Below are 22,472 nucleotides of genomic sequence, written 5' to 3'. Positions count from 1 at the left end.
CTCTCGTGCTCTCCTTAGGCAATCCATCAGTATGTGCGAGCAGGCAGCCCTGAGATAAGAATTCAGCTGATAAAGGGAATGCAAATTACAGGTACTGTGAGATGGTCCCTGGCCTCCCTTGCCAAAACCAGTGCCTCGCTGGGCGGGAAGGGGCCCCTCGGAGCCCTCGTGGCTGTTGCTGGCCTCAGGTCGCACTGCTCTCACTGCAGCACACGGACCCTTCCCGCAGGGAGCAGTGGCAGGTGCTGGCCATGCTCAGCACCCAGTTGTGGCCCCTTGCCCCAGCACCAGCCCGTTGCCGACCAGCCTGGAACTGGGAACACTGGGAGCTGCTGGAGGCCAGGTGATGGCACCAGAAGGCATAAAGAGGGCCAGCCCGGCCCTGCTAACGCTGTCCAGGTCCCCGTGTCCCACAGGGCGGGCGCTGTCGAGGTGAGCATCCCTAGGAACGGGAGGCTGGAGCGGTCGCTGCCTGCCCGGAGCACCGGGGGCAGGATCGGCTCTGGCACACGCTGCTCCCCGGCAGGCCCGTGCCAGCCCCCGCTGCCAGGGCTGCCCTGGGCCCTCGGCGGGCCGGGACATCGCGGCTGTGCTGCGGGGCCACGCGGCCGCTGCAGGCCCGGGCTTGAGCCTCCGCCAGCGCTCCGGGAGCCGAACAGGTTGGGCGACTCCGGGCTGTGGGAGGAATAATCGCTGGCGTTGATTCAGCGAGCTGAGGCAGCCAAACCGGGCGAGGATGGCACCGCGGAGCCACCCGCGGCCCTGCCAGGTACCCCCGGCGAGTGGTGGCGTTTGAAGGAGTTTTTATAGAAGTGCTGTGGAAGCGGGCAGGGAGCGAGCCAAGCCGGCACTGTCTGCGAGCGGAGGCGGCGTGTGGGTGTGCGAGGGATGTGCGCAGCGAGCGGCAGTGCAGCCCGAGCCCAGCACAAACAGGTCGGGGCTGATGTTTATCAGGGACTCTCATCTCCTGAGCTGGTGAATTTTTCCGTGCCGTGTCAGTTCTGCTGCGCGGAGCAGGAGCGCTCAGCCTGCCCTGCGCTCCGCGTCCGGGGAGTGCCCGGCCCAGCTCCGGGCCCCTCTGCCCGGCGAGCAGGACCTGGGGCTCCTGTCCCCGGCACCAGCCCGGACCCGTCCCCTCGCACCAACTGAGTCAAAAGTGACTCATTTCCAACGGGGCTGCAAGCGCAGCGGGTGCGTTTGCAGATTGGCTGGCGAGGCGCAGCTCTGGATGTAGGTGGCTGCGTTACACACTCCAGCAGCGCAGCTCTGCTCCGTGCTCCCTCCTCCCTCGCCCTCCGTGCAGGATAGCTGCCTGAGCCCAGGATCTGGTTCTCGCAGGCGCAGGGAGGCATCTCAGCCGGCTGCGGTGGATGTGGGGTGTGGATGGCCCCGGCTCCGCTACTGAAGGGGCTCTGCACTGAAGATGGATGACTTGGCTCTCCTTGACCTGCTGGAGTGTCCCGTGTGCTTCGAAAAGCTCGACGCCACAGCAAAGGTGCTGCCGTGCCAGCACACTTTCTGCAAGCCCTGTCTGCAGAGGATCCTGAAATCCCAGAAGGAGCTCCGGTGCCCCGAGTGCAGGACCCTCGTCCTGTGCAGCATTGAGCAGCTGCCCTCCAACCTGCTCCTCATTCGCCTCCTGGATGGAGTCAGGTGTGGACAAAACATCACCAGGTTTGGCTCGATCCAGAGGTCAGGGGTCCTGTCTTCCCCCGCCTCCATCAGGAGAGTCCCCAGGGGACTACAGCTGCATCAGCACCGGCTGGCAACGAACCCCAGGATCCACATGGAAGGGGTAAGGAGGTTCTTGCGTTCTTTCTTCTGTCCATGAGCGTAGAAAGGTTCCTGCTGTGTGCCCAGAGCCAGGAACCTTCTCTGTTAGCAGCACTGCAGAGTGTTTGAAGTGAGAGTGAGTGTTTTGTTTGCAAATTTGGCTGCTGTTTCGATGTGATACTTGACAATTTCAAGTTCATCACAGCAGAAATTGAATTGACTCCCAGGCTGAGACAAAGCCAGCCTGCTCTTCTCCTTACAAAAACTTCCCAGCAGCTCTTTTCTCCCAGAGTTTTCAGATGCTTCCTGGCTTTTGAGGGTATTTCAGGTGCTTTGACTTTCGGGAAATACATTGCTTTTGACTGATAACAATTAAGTCAGTAATTGCAGAGCTGTAACTGTTAATGGTGGAGAAGGTATTTCCATAGCTGCACCTCAGTTTCCCCGCACTGGAAAAGAAGGGGGGTGCCCAATGATGCTGCTGTTCCTTCCAAAGTTCTTGGAGGTTCACTAGTTAAAAATACTGAATTTGATTCACTTACTGAGTGTACCTAGGGATGATTTACTAGGCTAATTTTAAAATTCTAAGTTCTTTCCATAATTTTCTTTAACAATACAAAAGCTTTTCTTGAGTAATGAGGACATGATATTAGACCTGTTAAAAGAGCTTGGCTCAGATGGAATTTAGGGTAGAGACTTGTGGCTTCACCTTTCCCACATTATATTCCTGGATTTCCATTTCTCTTGCCTGAACTATTCTGTACAATGTCTCTACAAACCTTTTAATAGCACCCAAAAGCTTGGCTGGAAGGGCTGTTGAGTCCCAGAGCGCTGGCCAGAGCACGGAGCTGTAAAGGTCTGGGCAGGCACGGGACAGGTGTCCTGTGGGTTTGAGCTGGCACGTGTACCCCGGGGAATCTCTGTGGTGTTGATGAGGGATCTGGATGGATCACACACCAAAACCAGACATCCCTCGGGAGCTCCTCTCTCTGGTGTTCCACTGGAGCGTGTGGCAGTGCAGGCCTGAGCCAGCAGCGCCGTGTCCCTTTCCCACAGCACAGCCAGGGACAGGCGGTGGGGGCGGGTGGGTGACCCTGCCCAGCCCAGAGCACTGGCCTGGCTGCAGCACCGGGAGCTGCACGGGGCCAGGGGGAGAGTGGAGCAGGTCCTTGGGCTGCCGATGGCTCCCTCCACAGGGCCCTGCTCTGACGGGGGCTGCCGTGGCAGCGAGAGCCTTGCTGGGAGCCATCAGCTCTCCAGGGGAGCTGCAGGAGCTGCTGGTGCCGCTCGTGCAAGGTACAAACCATCCGACAGTGACAGGCTTCAGTCACTGCCATCCTGGGTGGCATTCCAGCTGACAAGGAGAATGTTGTAGGTTTTCCAACTGGGCTCCCCTGGCCCTGGATAAAAGAGCACAAATACACTTGTCTGGTTTCCTTGTCTCTCATTTGTTTCACATTTCTTTAACTGGTTCTCAGGACAGATAGGAACTTGCTGGTATATAATGGCAACATCCATCCATCTATAGCTCCCAAAAGCTTTTAAGACCAATTTTAAGACCAAACTCCTGGGAATCAGCAGAGCCAGTGAGCACTGGGGGAGCAGTGGCTGTGGCTGGCTCCCTGGCACTGGGACAGACCTCTGAGTTCCTGTGCCTGTCTGGGAAGGGATATAAAATACATTACACTGAAATACTCTTAGACTTAATTAGTTACTTAATTATAAAACACTTTGGAATGCTCTGCTGCAAGGTGAAGAATGCAACGTATTAGTCACATTTTGGTTTTAGTGGTTTTAAATACCTGCATTCAGGACAGCCGTTACTTTGGGTACTCCAGTGGGATGTTAATGGACTTGGAGCCTCCCCTGAGCTGGCACTTGGTGACAGCAGCACGTCACCCAGCGCAGCAGGGACACATTTGAAAGTGCCTGTGCAGTGCAAAGATGAGAGTGATGAGGGTGACTCGTCATCACCCTGCCCCATGGATGCTTGCGTTCCAGGGTATTCACCTGAAGGAATCTGGGTAAGCAGATGTTTGTGAACCCATGAGCAGATTCTTTATGTCAGGAATCACAGTGAGAGCAGCTGCCCTGCAGTGCTGCTCACCCAACCACAGCCCTCCCCTGAGTACTCAGAATTGCAGTGTCCATGTGCTGCTGCAGCAGAAGGTCATGTGCTCCCCAAAAACTGACTGCCCCCATCTGCAAGAGCTGCTAATTACCCCTAGCACCACCCAGCACCTTGTGCTACAAAGCAAATACCGCTGACGTGCCCCACACAGCTCTGCAGCCAGAGCCACCACTCGATGCAGGATAGGGGCCAGCATTTGGTTTTACCAAAGCTGTTCTATAAATAAACTTCCTTTACTCTCTGGAGCTGAGAACATCACAAGTTTGATCAAAGTTTCTCTCTCAGCAGAGATGTTTCCTTGCCAGCTCTTTGCTCTTCATGCTCATGAGCATCCATGAAGGCAAAACATAAAATCAGTCCCTCATCACCCAGGAAGCCAAGAGCTCGTCTCATTCTGAGCAGGAAGATCAAGCAGGCCCCCACGGAGCTGCAGGATTAGCACAAATATAGCACTTGGTTTGCAGTCAGGAATTTCCCAGAGCCAGTTGTTAAAAAACAGGGAATTTTCTAATTACAGCCCATCCCAAGCGATTTATTTGCTGGCATTTAAATCCCTTTTGAATCTACTTCCCGTGAGCTAACGTGGTGTGGGCACGTGCTGGCTTTGTGCACGTGGACCTATCCGTGTGTAACCACAGCCAGGCCTTGCTGGGTCCTGCTCAGCCCCTGGAGCCCCTGCACTGCCCCACAGCTGCTCCTGGCACCTCAGGCCAGGCCTTCAGATCTTGAACATCAATGCAGAGAGGACAAGACTTTGGATTTTCAGAATCTCCACATAATAAACTGTCTGGAATTTAAGAATAAAAGGACTTGCTGGGAGGTGTATGCGTAAATAAAGCCACACTGAAGCCTTTGAACTCTTAGGAACCGCCCCTGGCATGTGCCAGGTGTGGTTACAGCTTGTGCTGAAGCTCCTCCTCACCTGGCTGCAGCCCCAGCGTGAGCTGGTGAGCAAGCAGACCATGTGTGCTGAGGTGTGCAGGAACCTCCCACACCTCTTCAGGGGGATTGGATGACCCAGCTGCACCCTGCACACGGCAAAACTCCATCCAGGCCACCAAACAGCTGCTGGGGTGCTGAACTTTGTCATGCAACAAACATGGGACAGTGAGCCAGAGGAAAAAGTTCCAAGTATGACAGCTTGCCTTAGGAAAACACAGACCACGCAGATTTAACTGTGACTTGGGCTATTTTCTCTTTGCATGAACTGAGTGCTCAACACCCCCTTCCAGCATTTCATGGGAGATAGACAGATAACACCTCTATTGGGATAAAAATACTCTGCACTCCAACGTCCCACCTTCACACGGACGTCTATAGATAGTGCCTGCGTCTTGGTATTTTCTTCTCCTCCAGAATCATCTGCAACTCCTTTCTGCGTTTGACAGACAGGGCTTGGATTGCTGGAGCTTCTTGAAGTCTTGTTCAAAGTGAACTCCATGTTTGAACCTGGCAGAGGCAAGCGAGTTTCCTGGCCCCCTCACTGAGCCAACCCCCGTCCCCATCCTCCCAAAACCTCCAGCAGTTCCTGTGTATTCACAGCAATGACCTCAAAATATGTGTCACATCCCCTTGGGCTGCACAAACACTGTGGGGATGTCACACACCTGCAGATGCTGCCCAGGCCTGGGCTCTGCCTGAGGTGGTGGTGCCAGCTCCTTTCCCACCTGAGCCTCCTCGCACCCCACAGCTGCTGGGGTTGGTGGGGGTGTGCCACAGAGCCCCTCAGCTGGACACGGAGATGCTTCATTTGGCTGCAGAATTCTGTGTGCTCTTAATGGCTGTTCTGAGAAAGGGTTTGTCCCAAGTCTCCTCCACTGCCATGTCCCATCAGGGTTTGTTGCGTTCTAACAGAACGAGGAGCTGCTCCCACAGTGCTGGCGGCACCTTGTGCTGGACATTGGTGTGCTTTCTCCCTTTGCATGTACTTTTAGCACTTTTATCTACTGCAAAGAGAGTGAGGTCACCTCAACATAGGCTGATGGACAACACACGCCCCAAAAGCTGTGTGAGCAACAGACCGGGCACAGGGCACTCCTGGGTGGTACCTCGGGTGGTGAAAAGCCCAAAGACCTCCACGGCCAACAGCAGGAGCCAGTTTCCCTGGTTTTACAAAATTAGGTACCAAGCTGCAAACACATTAAAGTGTTTTAATTTGTTTCCAAGGCAATGAGTCAGGCTCAGATGGCGAGTCAGGAATAGCACAGCAGGGCTCCTCCGCGAGCTCACCTGCGCAGTGCCGTGGTCAGCCAGGAGCCTCAAAGTCTCAGTCCTCCTCTTCTCACATTTTCCCTGCTGGTTGCTGGCCGCTGTCCCTGGGTCCGTGGAGTTGGTCGCTGGTCTGAGTTTGTGTTTTCCCTCTAGAGGGAAGGGTGGGGAGGGGACACACTCCCGTGCAGCTCTGCAGTGTGCCAGGGCTGGAGGTAGCGGTGTCCTGAGAGACGTGAGGGCTCTCCCTGCTGCCAGCACCGTCTCGGCTTGCGGAGTGCCCAGGCCCGGTGCCCACTGGCAGAGGTGGCCGTGTTGCTCAGGGCTGGCAGCGCTGGCTGAGGAGCCACATCAGCGCTCCCTTTCCCAGCACAGGGAGGGCACTGAACCAGCAGGGAGAGGGCTCAGGAGCAGCAGGAGGAGGGAGCAGGATGCAGGTTTCCTCCCCACACAATAAACAGCCTCTTCTGAGAATGGTGGTGCTGAGGCAGAGCATCATGACTGGGCATGCCAAGGGCTGACAGAGTTTGTTTTCTGTGCAGCTTAAACGCATGACACACAACTCAACCACTGCCCGGGACTGCTGACGGCAGCACAGACACATCTGATAGAGCAGCAGCGAGCCAAGAGGCATGAAAGGCTTTCATGCAGACACTGCAGCTTGAGCTCGCCGGGACCCGGGCCCCAGCATCCCCCTGCCAGCTCCTCTCTTTCCTCTTACAGGCCTGTCCCTGATCTCCCTGTGCCCCTGTGGCTCTGCCAGCACCCAGGAGCAAAGCCACACTCAGGCCCAGCTCCAGCCTTGGGCATTCCTCCTGCTCCCCTGAACGTCCCCAGTGTTTCACAGAGGCAAAGTGAAGCCTGATCCAGCTGTGTCCTCCCGGGGAGCCGTGGGAGCATCACCAGCACGTGGCCAGGCATTCCTCTCGGGGTTGGGTGCCAGCAGTGGTGCCTCAGCATCTCTCATCTTCCCCATCAGAGAAGCTGCTCTGTGTTTTCTTTAATCATTTTCCCCATTTTCCATGTCACCTTTGCATTCCAAAGCCAGAATTACAACAGGCCACGTTCAGAAGTGACATGAGCCTTGATGCAGTGGCAGCCCAGGGCTGTGAGTGAGCAGAGGGGGTAAGTGCTCCCAGTCCCTCTGCCATTGCCCCAGCAGCTGCAGCCATGCAGATGGAGCAGCACAAAACCAGCTAAATCCATACAATTCACATCTCCAGCATCTCCCCATGATGGCCAATTGGCTCAGGAGCAGGTGGCCACCAGCATTAGCCATGGCCAGTTCTAGCCTCCCATTTGGGCAGGCCCAGGAAGGAATGGGGCAACTCCAGGGCTGACGTGAGCAGGAGGGACTGGCTTTGTTCTCCCTGGTGCACACAGTCTACGTGTGCTTGGAAGACAGGAACAATCCTCCTCAGGGAAGAAATAATGCAGAAACCACCCAACTGTCTGAATCCTCAGAATATAATTATATGAAGAGATTGAAATGACAAGTTCATTTTTGAAGGTTTTGTTCTCTGTGACAAGGCTGAAGTTATCTCCTCTGCCAAAATGCAGAAAAACAGAATTGTAATGGCAATTAATTTACATTCAAATAGCTCTTTTCATCCACCTGGATCCTGCAGAGCCCTGAACTGTGCTAGCTGAGCACAAAAGCAGGAGATGGGGCTCATTCATCCCATGGAGACATGGGCAGTTGTGGCAGGATGTTGGAGGCAGCTCTCAGTAGTCAGAATGGATGCAGATGTTATTGATCATCTCTACAAAAAGCCAGCATGTCCATGTCCTTCAGTGTCAGTGTGTGGATAATACCCAGCTCCACCTGCTCAGTGTCACAGCTCATCAGGAGCATGGCCTGGGCTGTGCCCTCAGATCTGTCCTGGAGTCACTGGCTGCCTGAGGGTGAGCACTCACGCTGCCCAGTGCTGTCCTGTCTCCTGCACGACGTCCTTGGGAAGATAAAGGATGGCCTCCCTGTGGGGCCATGAAATCCAGATTGGGATCGGTCCCTTGGGATTTACTGCAGAGGCATTCAGCAGAACAGGGCACAGGAGGAAGCTGCTCCAGGGCATTCCCTGCACAGGGTTAGGAAAATCAAAGCTGGGAAAACACCAGTCCAAGCCCATCTGAGGCCATTCCTGATCCATGCCAGCAGCATCCCCACCGCTGGAATCAGCAGGACGCTTGCTGAGGTTTGGGGACCAGCTCCAATGCTGCATCAGGCAGTGGCAGTAAATCAGAAGGAAGCAGCCCTGGACATCCAGAGCAAGGAGCTGTCCCAAGGATCCACGTTGCTTGTCCCACACGTCCAGCCACGCTGTCAGCGATGGTGGTGAGGTTAGAGCCTCGGGGACACAGAAAGATCCCATTCAGCATCACCAGCTGTGTCTCACTGAGCCATGCTTGGGAGTGGGTGCAGGAGCCAGTGGATCCCAGCACAGATGCACTCATGGCCTCGGCCTCATGCTCCCCTGGGGGATCCAGGCTGCAGCTCCATCTCCTCAAGCAGAGCTGCTGTTGCCAGAGGACTGCACTGCTCCTCGGGGTGGTTTTAAAGGGAGTTGCCTGGGACAAGGTTTAGGGGCATTCCCAGCTTCCATCAGCAGCCTCTCCTCTTCCCTGTGCTCCTGCCTTTGCTCCCAGTGATCGACTCCCCAGCCAGCCTCACACGCTGCTTCTCCTTCTCTTTTTTGTAAATTCCCATGCTCTGAGTACGGGTCTTACATGAGTCCCCTGCTGCCAATCGTGAGGAGTTATAACCAGCTCATTTCAGATAATTACGGAGTGCGTTTCTCTGCTAGGAAGAGATGCCCCAAATTGCTTCCTCACACACATGTACATATTTTTAATCTTTGTTTTGTGCGGAGGGAGACTCAGAGGCATTGGATGGCTGCCCGGCACAACCGATGCCAAATGCCAAAAATAGTGAAAAAAATAAAATCTTTTCTCCGTTATTTGCCTCAAATCCACTGAGAATGGGGACAAGGAGTTGAAGTGCATCTGCCATGACCATCCCTGCTGGCAGAGCGGCCAAGGAAAGAAAAGCATCTCCCCCAGAGAGGGTGCTGATGCAAGGGAGTTGTGCTGCACACTGGGCATTACCCGCTGCCTTGTCTCCCTGGGGTACACCCACGCTCTCTGCAGGCAGCCCCATGGCAGGGGGCACCTGGGGCTCGGCCACTCTGGCAGCCTGAAGTTGCTCCTGGGTCTCACTCACGTGTGATGGAGGAGAAAACAGAGGGGAAAATCAGAAAAATGAGGCAGCATCGAAAAAAGTTACAGGCACCCAGAAAACGGGTCTCTTCACTGTAGTTTCTCTGCTCCTGGGCAGCAATACTCTACACAAATTTCCAGCAACGTTTAGGTTTCACAAAGCTGCTCCCAGTGTTTTCTCTTCAGGATGTTCAGACAGATGCCCAGCTTGCATTAGGGACCGGCCAGCGTGTGCAATACTTGGCTGAACATTTTGCTGCCACTACCACCCTGCAAAAAGGAAATGCTGCTTTGGATTAATTAAAAGCAACTGGACATGCTAACAGGAGAAGACTCCACCAAAACAAAGCAGGTCCTTCCTCCCCCCTGCCAGGACCACGTTCTGGCCCGAGAAAGCCTCTCCCTCTGTCCTCAGCCCGGAGTGAGCCACCTCCAGGCACTCCTTGTCTTTATCGCCAGGTTAATTAGCACCCCAGTTTCTGCCTTTGCAATTAACCTACTTTAAATAAAGCAAAACAGATCCCTTGAAGAGGATCTGGGACACCCAGGAGTGGACAGAAACCAGCCCAAACTGACACAGGGATCAGATCAGATCAGACCTGCAGCCACAGGACAGCGATGATGGGCTGTGAGACCAGCTGCCCACAGGGGCTCTGCTGCCCGACCCCAGCTCCAGCACCGTGGCTGCCACAGGGTGGTTCAGTTGTTCTTTCCTACACCCTACAAACACGTTAAAAAGCAGGGACTCTGCATGTCTTTCTGAAATCTTGAGCTTGCAGCTTTATTTTGTGATGGGCCTGTACAGTAAAAACCACATTAGTTGCTCCCTGTGGGTAGGTAAAGGCTTAGTTTATGTCCTAAATAAAACTGGGAAATCGATGGGATATTTTTGGCTCAGTATCTGAGCAGCCAAACAAATTTTTTTTAAAAAAATTTAAAATAGCAAAACCAACAGACTTTGGAAAAAGCTGACTTGGGTTGGGAGATTTGAAAGGGCAGAAAAGTGTGAGGGAAGGGTTAAGGAGAAGGGGAAGAGCTGAAGGTTGTGAGTGTGGTTAGAGGAAGAAAGAGCCCATTCATCCAACCATCCATACAGCCAAGTGGGGGGATGTGTTCAGCCAGCCCTAACACCACAAACACACCTGTTTTTCTGGTGTTTATCCCAGTCCGCCCTGCTGTCTCATCCCTTTGCCTGCTGAAGAAAGAATATTCCAGAATCTCAGCACCCTGTTGCTTGCTCCCTGTTCCCAGTTAGTACCAAGTATGCATTTAATTTCAGAGTTTCTCTTATTTTCAATATATTTCCATAACTCATTCATGCTGCCTTTAATGTTTTGCTGTATCCTGCTGTTCCCTCACATCCCAGACGTTGTTGCTCCTCCTTCCCAAGCCCTGTTCTCGCACTTTGTACAAGTCCTGTTTGTTTTCTGGTTGCTCCTGAGGCAATCCAAGGTCTGTGCTCCTCATCCTTGTGTAACACCAGCAAGTGTGTCCCCGAGTGGTTCTGAAGGAGAGCTGCTGTCCATGTTCTCTATCCCCACGGTCTGTCTCTCATGGGAAAGCACAAATATCCAGGTGTGTGTTTGCAGGGAGTCTCCATGGCCCTGGCATGGACATGATCCCTGTTTTTCTGATGGAGATCAACACTGGCCCAAGCCTCACTTTCCCCATTTCTCTTCTCCCAGCCATGTGCTGTCAGTGTCACTGAGCCAAGCGCATGTGTTTACTATGAGCACAAATTAAGAGAGAGAATGACTTAATTAGAACTAAACATTAAACTAATTGCTTCCCATTTCAAAGGCTTTGAAGTAAAAGCAGTACCTGAAATTTTTTTCTTGGTTCCTTTTCCCTACCAGGCATCAGGGTTTGGGGATGCTGGAAGATGCCCTCTTCCCAAAAACTTAAGAATTTCCATGCGAAATTCAATCTTTTCCACACTTCTGGAAACTAACGTTGAGTTTCTCACTTCTATCTTCCTGACATCTCAAAAGTGGCTGAGAGAGAGGGAGCCCTGCAGGAGTCCTGCCTGAGCCCAGGTCACAGACATGGGTGGATTTGGGGAAATGCACAGTAAAAGGCAGGAAAAGCTGGAATGTGTCACTGGTACAGAAGTACTGTCTCCTGTGAGACCAGCAGGAGGGGGTGACTGTGGCTTGGAGAAACTGCAGAGCACGGTCCTCACCAGGCCACAGCACTTGGCAGCCTCTAGAGAGAGCAGAGGGACAGGCCAGACGTGCAGAGAGCAGTGAGGAAGCAGCTGAGCAGCCTCTTGTCCCTGGGCACTGGCTCTTCTGCTTAAAGCTGATCAGGGCTCTAGAGCTAGGGACAATCTCAGCTTCCCAGCACAGAGCTCACACAGCTGTGCCACCAGCTAAGAGGCCAGGAATGGAGCTCAGCATTTGGGTTATCCCCTTAAAATGTAGGGCTGCACTGTGCCTGGGAGCCCTCACTGCAGGGAGGGCAGGAGCTCCACACAGAGCTCTGGTACAGGCAGGGCTCTGCACAGCAGTCGTTTTAGGGGAACTTTGTAATTTCATTTTGGTGAGAGTCAAGATTGTAAAGTCCCTGCATCTCTTCTGGGTGTGGCATGTCCCTTCTATGTCATATTACACTGCAACAATGATAACATTAAGCCACCTCTTCCCATAACCCAGGAAAAGGCTGAAATAAACCCAGAGTCGTGTTAAAGCAGGGATAGAACCATGGGCGCACAGAACCTGCACTCAGCTTGCTCTGCTGTGTTCTCCTGGCAGGTGACAGCCACCAGGACAGCTGGATGATGGCTGTGACCCCAGTCCTTCTGAAATAGAAATACCTGGGTCATTAAAATAGACATTGTGTTGGAGGAGCCCTTACAGCAGGCAGTAAGATCCCATGGGAAGACTAGTTTAAGGCCTTAACCGTTTATTAATATTCTTAAACAAGTCCAGCCTGCTTTTCATCTTGATACAAACTTAGCATAAGTATTTGGGAGCTTGTCTTCATTAGTAAAACCCATCAAGAAAGGATGTGGGTAGTTAATCCTAATAAATGCATGCTTAAGCCTTAGACCTCTGCATTTTTCTCCCATTAATGCTTTTGGGGAATTCTGTCTGTGTCAGACAAACCGCAGGGGCTGTTTCTTGTCCCCCCAGGTGCCCCGAGCCAGGGCTCTGTACACCTACCGCGGGCACAGCCCCGGGGAGCTGCGCTTCAACAAGGGGGACACCATCGTGCTGCTGCGGCAGCTGGATGAGAACTGGTACCTGGGCGAGGCCAACGGCACCAGCGGCGTTTTCCCAGCCAGCTCCGTGCAGGTCATCAAGCACCTGCCCCTGCCTCGCCCACTCTACGGCCTCGACCTGCGGAGCCGGGACAAGGCGGAAAACAAGGACAGCCTGACCTTCCACAAGGTACCACCCGCAGGGACGCGGACGGGCGCGGGGCGCTGCCCTGGACCGCGCGGGGCTCTGCCGCTCCCCAGCTCCTCAGCAGCTCCTCTCAGGTGTCAGGAGGGTTCCCAAGCCCCTTCAGACACTGCTGCCAGCAGTTAACCCTCCCCTCCGATTGCCCCGTGGGCACAGAGGGTGACGAAGAGCATCCAGAGAGGGATGCAGGTGGCCCCCAGCCTCGGCCGGCGCCAGCTCAGCGCGTCCCAGGCGGCGTTCCCGGGGCTGCGGTTCCAGAGACCTTCCAGCCACCCGCTCCCTGGCAGAATTTTGCTAGCGCTGGTCTAGACATTAATTGTGTTGTGCAGTTTAGCTTGAGATGCAGGGTGTAAATGACACCGGCACCAGTTCCTAGAAATAAAATTAATACTTGTAATGCCCATAATTACAGCAAGCTCTGCTTTGTGGCTGTTTTACAGGAGGACACAAGCAAAACATCTTATTTGAAGCTCTAATATATTTTTTAAATGTCTTTTCATTTAATGAAATCATTTTAGCTTCAGTAATGACTTATTCAAGTCTGGCATTAACAGACACAAGTTAGTTAAGGGACACATAGAGCCACCAAGGAATTAGAAATTAATTCTAGAGAAGGCAAAGGTAGGGCTACTGTGGGAGACACGAGGCTCTCCTGGCTCTGACATGCAGTTTGTGCCCCATTTTATCATGTCTCCTGGTATTTAGATAGGCAGAAAAATGTTTCCAGTTTAGGCTAAAGTTTGCTCACACAGAGAAATGACAGGACGGCCGTGGCACATGTGTACCTACACACACACTGTGGGCTTTAACCTTGTTTTGGAGAGGGAAAATGAGAAAACCACACCTGTTGTAAAATAACAAAGTCTGGGAGCCACCTGTACCTCTCCTGCCACGGTCTCCCTGTCCATGCCAGGCATCGAGCACATTGCCTCCCACGAGTGGGTGAGAATCTCCAAGTTTTGCAACTCATTGATGTCAGCAGTAAATCATGATTAATTCCTCTGGCACCCATCGTGGTGAAAAACACTGTCACCACATGCCCTCTGCTACTAACACCCTGATCAGCAGTTTCTAAGAAATACTGTGTGAACACTGCCCGTATGCAAACCTGGGGCCTGCCTCTCCCTCATTAACTCCAATCCTTCACAAGCCAGGATTTTTTCAGTGGAAGCAGCATCAAGCCATGAATGTTCAAGCTGACAGGGATGAAACTGGGTGGATCTAATCCTTCTGGGAATGCCACCATCAGTGAGGGCCTCTCTGAGCCCATGCCGTACCGTCAGCTGCAGGGCTTGGGTGTCCTGCTGCAAGAGGCACCAACATGTGCCAGCACAGACGGGGAAAGGACGATGAGTCTAAACATCCCTTCTAATTCAGAGTTAGAGTTATTAAGTACAGCTCTCCCTGCACCTCTGCCAGCAAAAGCTTTGGACAAGGAACATGAGGGGAGCACTCATCCTCAGTAACCCCTTGTCTTAGCACAGGTTTTTCAAACCAGTTTTAATTTTGCTTTCAGCTTTGAATCAGGAATTTTACTCCCAGAATTTGTCACTGACAACAGATGAGAGAAATGACAGAGCCTCAAGATTTTAAAGATAACCTGTAATGCCACCTGAACCCTGCCTGCAGTTCTGCTGCCAGATGGGAAAGGGGAAACAGAGCAGTTGGGGGCTGTGCCAGGTGTAACTTCTGAAACCCCATCACGTCTCTCGTTGTCTCTTCCAGCCAAGCGCCCCCACTCAGCAGCTCCTGCAGGCCACCAAAAGCCACTGGTCCCCCCAGTTTAAGGGCACCCTGCGAACGGCGTCTCCCAAGGCCAAGGCCGCGGATTCGGTGGCTTTCCCCAAGGTGCCTGACTCCAGACGGAAAAGTCTGCGGCAGTTCTCCATCACCACAGCCCTCAACACCCTGAACCGCATGGTCCACGCGCCCGCCGACCGCCCCGCGCTGGAGATCAGCTCCCCTGTGCTCATCAGCTCCAGCAACCCCACCGTGGCCACCCAGAGCAGCGAGAAAGCAGAGTTCCCCTACGGGACCCCTCTCCAGGTAAGGCAGCGGCAGTGCCGGTCTGGGGTGATCCCGAGGCACGCTGAAGCTGGGGCTGATAGAAACGTGCGCTGACCTTTGGGACTTCATCTGCTCGAGGCAGAAGAGTCTCATTCCTTCTTCCCATACTGACTAAAGATCTGGGTATAGAATCTTCACAGATAGCTGAAATGGGAGAAAAAGGGGTTTTTTACATTTATATGGCATCTTTCATATTGAAGGTTGCTCCAACATTTTATAGAGCAATCACCCAGCCCCTGGCAGTCCATGTCCAGGCAGGCACTTTGTACTGAGCACCAGCCTGCAGAGAGCTGGGATGTGATATCCTGGGTTTTGGAAGGGAAATGAAACCCTACAGTAGTTCCATAATTCAACTGAAACTGTATCTTGTCTCACACCCCCGAAGGGACTTTACCCAAAAGTCTCAGTGTGAACTACTGCCAACAGCAGAAACAAGAGAGGGAACATGTTATGGTTTGGCCTTAGAAGGGTTGGAAATTCCTTGCTTTCAAAGAGCAGTGTTGCTCCCAGAGGTTTGCAGGGGAATCTGTGCCATTTCTGGGGCTGCACAGGATGCAGCTTTCCCTTTCCATCTCGGGGTTTGGGCTGCAATGACTGAGCTGCAGAGCCGAGATTCCTTTGCAAGCCCAGGTAGGCACTTCCAGGGTACCTGCGAGGCCGAGGGAGCAGGGGGCTGCACCCCAGGCACAGGCAGCAGCAGCACACTGCTGGACAAGCCAAGCCCGAGGGGCTGTGCCGGGGGTTGTAGAGCTCCCCACAACAGGACCTGCCTGCCTGGCATTCCTGCCACCAGGAAGCAGGTCGGACTCATTTCGGGCCATAAAAGGGAATAACCAGCACTGCCCCAGCCCTCCTCCTTCGGCTCTTGCTTCCCCTTGGCGGTGCCAAGCCGGGCTCAGGTGGAGCCAGAACCAGTTTGCAGGGCTGTGGTGGCCGTGTCTGTGCATGTGCCTCTTGTGCAAGCAGCTGTGGGGTGAGGGCAGCGGGACACCCACGCCCTCCCTCTCCACCGCTGGAATCTCTGCCCGGTCACAACTGAGCTGATTTCCTGGGCTGGCGGTCCTTGGGTCAGGGAACATCTGTCCGGGAGCTGCTGCTCTCCCTTGCTGCCGGTGAAGGGAGCTGATAAACCTCACAGCTGCCCCCCAGTACATCTGGCTTTCCTGTGTACTGAATGATTGGAACTCGCAGGGCCCGATGTCCAGGAGCACTGAGAGCTCCCACCGCCCTTGATGGGATCGGGAAGGCTTCCCTCCCCGGTGCTGGGGCTCACACTGGTAACACACGAGAAAGGGAGATGCAGTGAGAGAGGGACTTCAGGACAGGCAGGGAGTTAAACCCTTTGTACTTACAAGGACTTGCAAGGTACTCGCAGGAGATCAGCAAAAGTGAATGCTGCAATCAGTTATATGTGGCTGGAAAATACTTCTTTCAATCTTTTTTCCTCTCTGCGTGTTGCAAATTCAAAGGCAGCTTTGAGGATGCTCTAAATGATGGGTGCTTCCAGGCAGAGGGGAACACAGAGATTAAAAACATGGAGCTTTCCACCCAGAAAGGGACATTTCAACACAGTTCCATCAGGAAAACCAGCAAAAGGCTGTCATTTTGCTCCAATGCAGAAAAAAGAAACTCCAAATACCCAAATTTCAAGCATTTTGATTATGGTAATTAATAAAACAGAATTATAATTTCCAGTCAACTTTATGAGCACTTGGTCCGATCCTGCCTGGACTAGAAAAGGAGGAATGCAGGGAAGGTTTGAAGCTGACCTGCCACTCCAGGTCCGAGACAGAAGCTGGAATTGCTGGGGTGTTTTAATTAATTTAATTTACTGGAGAGCACCAGAGCGGGTGAGTCACTTTTCTTTTTTCCTAGGCCCTTGCCAAGCCAGTGCTCCAGCACCGCATTACAGACATGACCACTAGAAATTAGATTTGAAATGAACATGAGATTAAAGCCCCAGCTTGCATCATTAAAGATCCTGTGGTCATTGCTGAGGAGCACGGCTGCCAGCCACATCCAAGCGCAGCGACGTTCCGCTGCCCTGAGCTTCCCGGGACACTGCTGCCACCGCCCTGCCTCGCTGGGAGCTCTGCTCCCCCCGGCAGAGGCCACGCTCCTGCCACCACAGCTCAGCACGCAGCACGGCACAGCCAAGGCACCGCCGGGGCTGTCGCCATGCAGCGTGCAGCGCTGGGTTCCAGGCAGGAATGAGCTCTTGCTGGCAGCTGTGCGCCCCGGGGCACGTTCTGTGCTGCAGAAGGGCCAGCTCGCCAGAAGAGCATCCCGAGGATGCTGGACTGCCTGCTGCCATCCTCCCTCCACACCTCCAGCGCAGCACTGAGTGCTCCCTCAGGTTATCCTGTTCCATCACTGCTCCCCCAGCTTCCCCACACCCCAACTTTGCTGTCTCAACAAGCTCCGTTCTTAAAGGACAGGGTGAGCACCATCAGTCCAACCAAGCTGTGCCCTGGGACATTTGGAAGGACCATGAGTCAAGCAGCTGAGAGAGCTGAGGGAAAAGGAGGCTCAGGGGAGACCTTATTGCTCTCTGTAACTCCCTGACAGGAGGGGGAGCCTGCTGGGGGTCAGGCTCTTCTCCCAGGCAAAGGCAGAATAATAAGTGACAGAAGAGGAAACAGCCCCAAGCTGTGTCAGGGGAGGTTCAGGCTGGACATCAGGAATAATTTCCTCATGGAAAGGGTGGTCAGGCATTGGAAGGAGCTGCCTGGGGAGGTGCTGGAGTCCCCATCCCTGGAGCTGTCCAAGGAACAACAGGATGGCACTCAGTGCTCTGGCCTGGGTGACAAGGTGGGGATGGGGCACAGGTCTCGATGATCCTGGAGGTCTTTTGCAGCCTAAATGATTCTGTGATTCTGAGTCTTCCTCTTGCTGCCTGGTCTTCTTTTAAGTCAAATGCTCCAGACTCTTCTATTTCCTGAAATGTCTTTGGTGGTTTTTTGAAGGCGGGGGGTGAAGCCAGTCAAATATTTTGGCTGCTCCTCCAGTGGCTGAAAGAAGCTGATAACCAGATTAATACCTTGTTTTCTTTGCTTCCTTTCTCCCGTAGGTCAGCACCTCTTACTATCCCACACCAGCACCACTGGGGCCCCCGGCAGCCATCGTCACCCTTCCCCATCTGCAGCACCACGGGCCAGCTTACCTGTACGTAAGGAAACTGAAATACTTTGGGGAGCAGGGTGTGTTTTCCTGTAGCCTCATCATGAGCTTGCTCCTGCCAGCCAGGAGCTGCAGACAGACCGGAGCACAGCTTGGATCCAAATGCAGATCCGTGTAGGAATGGTCTGAGCAGGGAGTGGCAGAGATCTGATACCACAGCTGAGTGCATCCTTCTGCCTCACTGCAGTATCTGTGGAGAAACAGTGCTGCCTGTTTGTCAACAATACATTTGAATTTTTTTTAAGTGTAAAGCAACTAATTACTCCTTAAGTGCCTCTAGTTATTTATGCTGAAACCTTCATGGCCACTGGTGTTTTGAACAATCCAGTTTCTGAAAACTTTCACAGAGTTATTTGCAGATAACACTCTATGATGATTACACCAAGGTAAGATTCACCATCCTAGCACTTTAGTAATGCATCTGAAATAACAACAGCATCACAACATGCTGTTTACACAGCACTCAGCACCCCTGGTGCTGAGGCAGGCTGTGGGAATGCTGGTGTCCAGGAGCAGCACCCACAGCTTGGCACTGTGCTGGGACCCACACCCACCATCATCGGTCAGCCAAGACTCCAGCAAACACTTAATCCAAAGGACACAAGAACTCCCAAGACCCTAAAATATTTTGCAGAAGAAGGATGGTGCTAGAGCATCCCACCAGCTGCCTGGTTTGCACAGATGCAATGTCAGACCAGCATCTGCACACCCTGACCTTGACTCCTTGACTCAGGTGACTCCTGAGCCACCCTGAGCCCACCTGGGCTGTGCCAGACCCCGAGGGAGCAGCCCCTGACACAGACTGGCCCAGCAGGTCAAACCTTCAGATGCTCGTGCTGAACAACAGGGAGAGAGAATCCTTTCTAACAGAGTTCTGGGGTAGCCCCTGACTCTCCAGACACCCAGTCTGTTGTTTCTGTTTTGTAAATAACACCTGGTAATTGTGGTGTTGGGCTGTAACTCATTGATTCTTGGAGCAGATCACATTCCCTTTGAATAAAACAACAGTGACATTAAATGTGTTACATTGGAGACAAATTCAAGTTCAAACTAGAGAACAAATAGGGTAAAGTTTTGAAAAATATACCATTTTCTTTTGCTGTTGTTTTGCTGTGTGCTCACATGTGGGTCAGTGAGGAGAACAAAGCTTCAGCCCTTGGTCACGATCCCAGAATCACACAAGAGAGGTCCAGAAGGGATTTCAGACTAATTTCTAGTCTGATTTCCTCACTGCCCTGGAGTGGAGCCACATACCTCCTCCTACCTCTTCCTCTGTCCCCTTCATTCTCCATGGCTTCCAGTGGCAGCGAGTCTAGTCCTTGTGTTCCAGTCAAGGAGAATGCAGGAGAGAGAGAGAGAGGGAGGAAGGAAGGAAGGAAGATGGTGTAAGAGCAGTGCACTTCCCTGGGCCTCCAACACCTGCGGGTGATGCTCCAGGCAAGCAGATCCAAGGCCTCTGGTTTCAAAGGCAGAATGTATTCCTGATGCTATCTTGAACAGGGCACCATACCTGTGCTCTTTCAAGAGCTTTGCCTTAGGACAGGTACTTGTCAGGCCCTGATCGGTGTTTCTGGTGGAGCACTCGCAGTGTGAGGTGCAGCAGCTTCTTCCTCCCCAACATTTGTCACCCTGGGCTGGCACTTCTGGGACAGACGCCATCCTCCTGACCTGCTTTGTTCTCCGTTCCTGCTGGCTCTTCTTTTATTCATATCGGCCTGAGGTAACAGGCTGTTCCCTCCCTGCAAGTTCTCTCCACAAGCGGCAGCACCGAACACTCAATGCGGGACTGGCCGAAGAGGCTCCGGGCAAGCGGCAGCTGCTCGCCCACAGCCAGCAGCACCGTCCCTCGGCACCATTCAACCCCGGAGCTTCAGCATGCTCCAGCCGCCCTGCACGGGGCACTTCTGCCTCCCCTCACACCCTCTCCCCCCAGGTGCGTGGCTCTCCACTCCTATGCGGCTCATGGACCAGACGAGCTGGAGTTGCAGAAGGGAGAAGGGGTCCGTGTCTTCGGGAAGGACCAGGACGGGTGGCTGCGGGGCATGTCCCTCGCCACGGGCAGAGTCGGCCTCTTCCCCAGCAACTACGTCGCTCCTCTCTTCAGGTCTGTAATTCCTTATGTGAAACAAAAACATGTGAAGAGGGAAGGGGGTAACACGTAGAACTTGGGGTCTTCTTGTTTCCACAAAGAAACCATGGCAAGGCATTCCCCCAGTAGTGACAAGGGCCAGGGGTCCCTCGCCAGGTGGGATGCCATCCGGCAGCTCTCACCCTTCTTTTCCAACAGGAAATCTAGTCTCTCTGACTCGAAGATGCCTTCCCTGTACACCTCATGGACGCTGTCGACCTCCTCGCTGTCCTCCCAAGGGAGCATGTCCGAAAACGGCCCAAGGCAGAGCAGAGCCCTGAAGCCGGTGCTGCTGCCCGTGCCCATCCCGTCCCCCGGGAGGAGCGCGGCCGGACCGGCCCCGCTGCGGCGCGGCCGCGGCAGCACCAGGAAGAGTGAGTGCTCGGGGGGCTCTGGGAGGGAGAGGATGGACACATTCCCCCAAACAGCAGCAGCTGCTGCGGCTAATGGTCCCACACCCCTGCTTGGCCCCAACTCTGGCTGATTTGGGAATTCCAGGGGGTTTGACTCAGCGTGGAAAAATTCCTTGCAAAGCTTTATGCAGAGCTCCTGGTTATAGTCTTTCCAAGGAGGCTGCAATGTTTATCTTCATCCCATATACACTGTTTTGTAGTACACGTCCAAGAGCATTTGTGGAACCACGTGGTGTGTTCCCAGCCCTGGCAGGGGCCACTGTCAGTGGTTTTACACTCGGAATCGGTCCCGGTGCACAGGGGTGGTCCCTGGGAGCTACAGCCCCACAGCATCCTGTGAGCAGGGCGGTAACCACTGCCCACTCTGCACCACTTTGGATTCCTGACTAAATTCCTTTCCATGGTCCTTGCTCCCCAGACGGATCCCTGCAGAGGCCAGGGCAGGCAGGGACCCCCGTGCAGATCACCGGCTCTCTCAGACGTCCTTCGGCTGCGGGGCGACCTCAGCACTTCCAGCTTTACCCGCACGTCAGCTCCCCACCCCACAGCATCTCTCCCGGAGCTGGCATGGACGAGGCAACGAGGCCAAACTTCTCCCATGAGGCTTCCCCGGCGCTGCTGGTCAGGGGAGGGGAGAGCCGAACCCCCTCCGTGTGCAGCTCGGTGATTCTGGACGTCAAAGACCCCCCGGTGAAGAGCGAGGCAGCTCCAAAGCCGCCTGCGTCAGCCCCACCGTCCATCCTGGTGAAACCAGAAACCTCCCGCAACAGCGCCGAAAAGGTACAGCCAGCACTGCCCGGCGCCCCAGAGCGTCCCCTCGGAGCCAGCAGCGTCAGCCAATACCCCAAAACCCCCGAGGGCTTTGCGCCATCCTCTCCAGGTTTTCTTCCAATAGAAATCGCTGATTGGCACGTGCATTAAGAAATCGGGGATTTGTGTTGCTGACGCAGCTGTTCAGATTAAGCCCTGAAGAAAGGCAGGACGCTGCAGGGGCTCTGTCCCTGTCACCAAGTTCAGTCACAAGCAGATCTCGAGACTTTTCTGAGGTCATAAATTGGGCAAGAATCTGTGAGTTTGGGAGCAAATGCCAGACTTGGTGTCAGGCAGAGTTTTGCAGAACTCCCCCATCTCCTTCACGTTGCTTGGGCTGAGCCATTTGGAATGGGAATTTCTTTCCCCTCTGGCAGCCAGGGAGAAATTTCATAAAGGTAAAATCATTCTGAAAATTGCTCTAGTGACAGCTTCCCCTTCCCATGGTACCCAAAGACGTGCCTCCACAAGCCCCCAAAGGCCCAGCCAACCTCAGAGCTCCCAGGCAGCTCAGCATCAGCTGAGAGAGCCCGTGGGCCCTGCGAGGGCAGGACCTGCTGCTGCTGTGCTGCCTCCCACTCCTCCCCTCCACTGCCTGCCCCTAACTCGGTCGATGGCTCTCAGATCAGCCCTCCTTGGTCTCCAGTAGCTGCCAGCATTGCTGTGCTGGTCCCTGGGGCTCTCTTCCACCTGCCATCAGCTGCACATCACCCTGGGCTTCTCTGCAGGCATCCCATACCCCCGGAAGGATCCAGCCACCCCCTTAGCACTTCTCCCCAGTTCTGCAGGGGTCAGCGGGGAGGGTGGGCAGGGTCTGCTGTTCCCACCTGACTCTCGCCCCCTTCTCGCTGCAGCAAGTGAAGACGGTGAGGTTCCAGAACCACAGCCCGCCGCCGCCCAAGCGGCACAGCCTGCAGCCCTCGCCGAGCCTGCTCCGCAGCAGGACCGAGCCCGGGCCCGAGGGGCTCCTGCCCGAGGCCGGCCTGGGCCCCGAGCTGCTGGTGCTGTACTCGCCCCGACTGGGCTCCAGCCCCCTGCACCCGCGCCGGGCGCTGCACCCCAAGGCGCTGTCGCTGGACCTCTCGGGGCAGCTGACCTTCCCCCTCAAGAAGAGCTACAGCAGCATCTCTGCAAACTGA

At 54.1% G+C, this 22,472-nt stretch overlaps 1 protein-coding gene across 1 annotated transcript; it reads left to right on the top strand.

The window, feature by feature from the left end:
• Positions 1-1,423: 1,423 nt before the first annotated feature.
• On the top strand, positions 1,424-22,472 carry SH3RF2 (SH3 domain containing ring finger 2; the record flags this gene model as incomplete). Its single annotated transcript, XM_082291770.1, has 8 exons — positions 1,424-1,795; positions 12,463-12,720; positions 14,461-14,781; positions 17,873-17,967; positions 19,916-20,086; positions 20,270-20,484; positions 20,942-21,303; positions 22,188-22,472. 8 exons carry the CDS (start codon positions 1,424-1,426, stop codon positions 22,470-22,472), a joined length of 2,079 nt encoding a protein of 692 aa, XP_082147896.1.

This window comes from Coloeus monedula, assembly GCF_965178545.1.
Source record: "Coloeus monedula genome assembly, chromosome: 15".
In the NCBI taxonomy this organism is placed as follows: Eukaryota; Metazoa; Chordata; class Aves; order Passeriformes; family Corvidae; genus Coloeus; species Coloeus monedula.
Note: the sequence above shows the minus strand (reverse complement) of the source record. Positions and strands in the feature narration are given on the sequence as shown.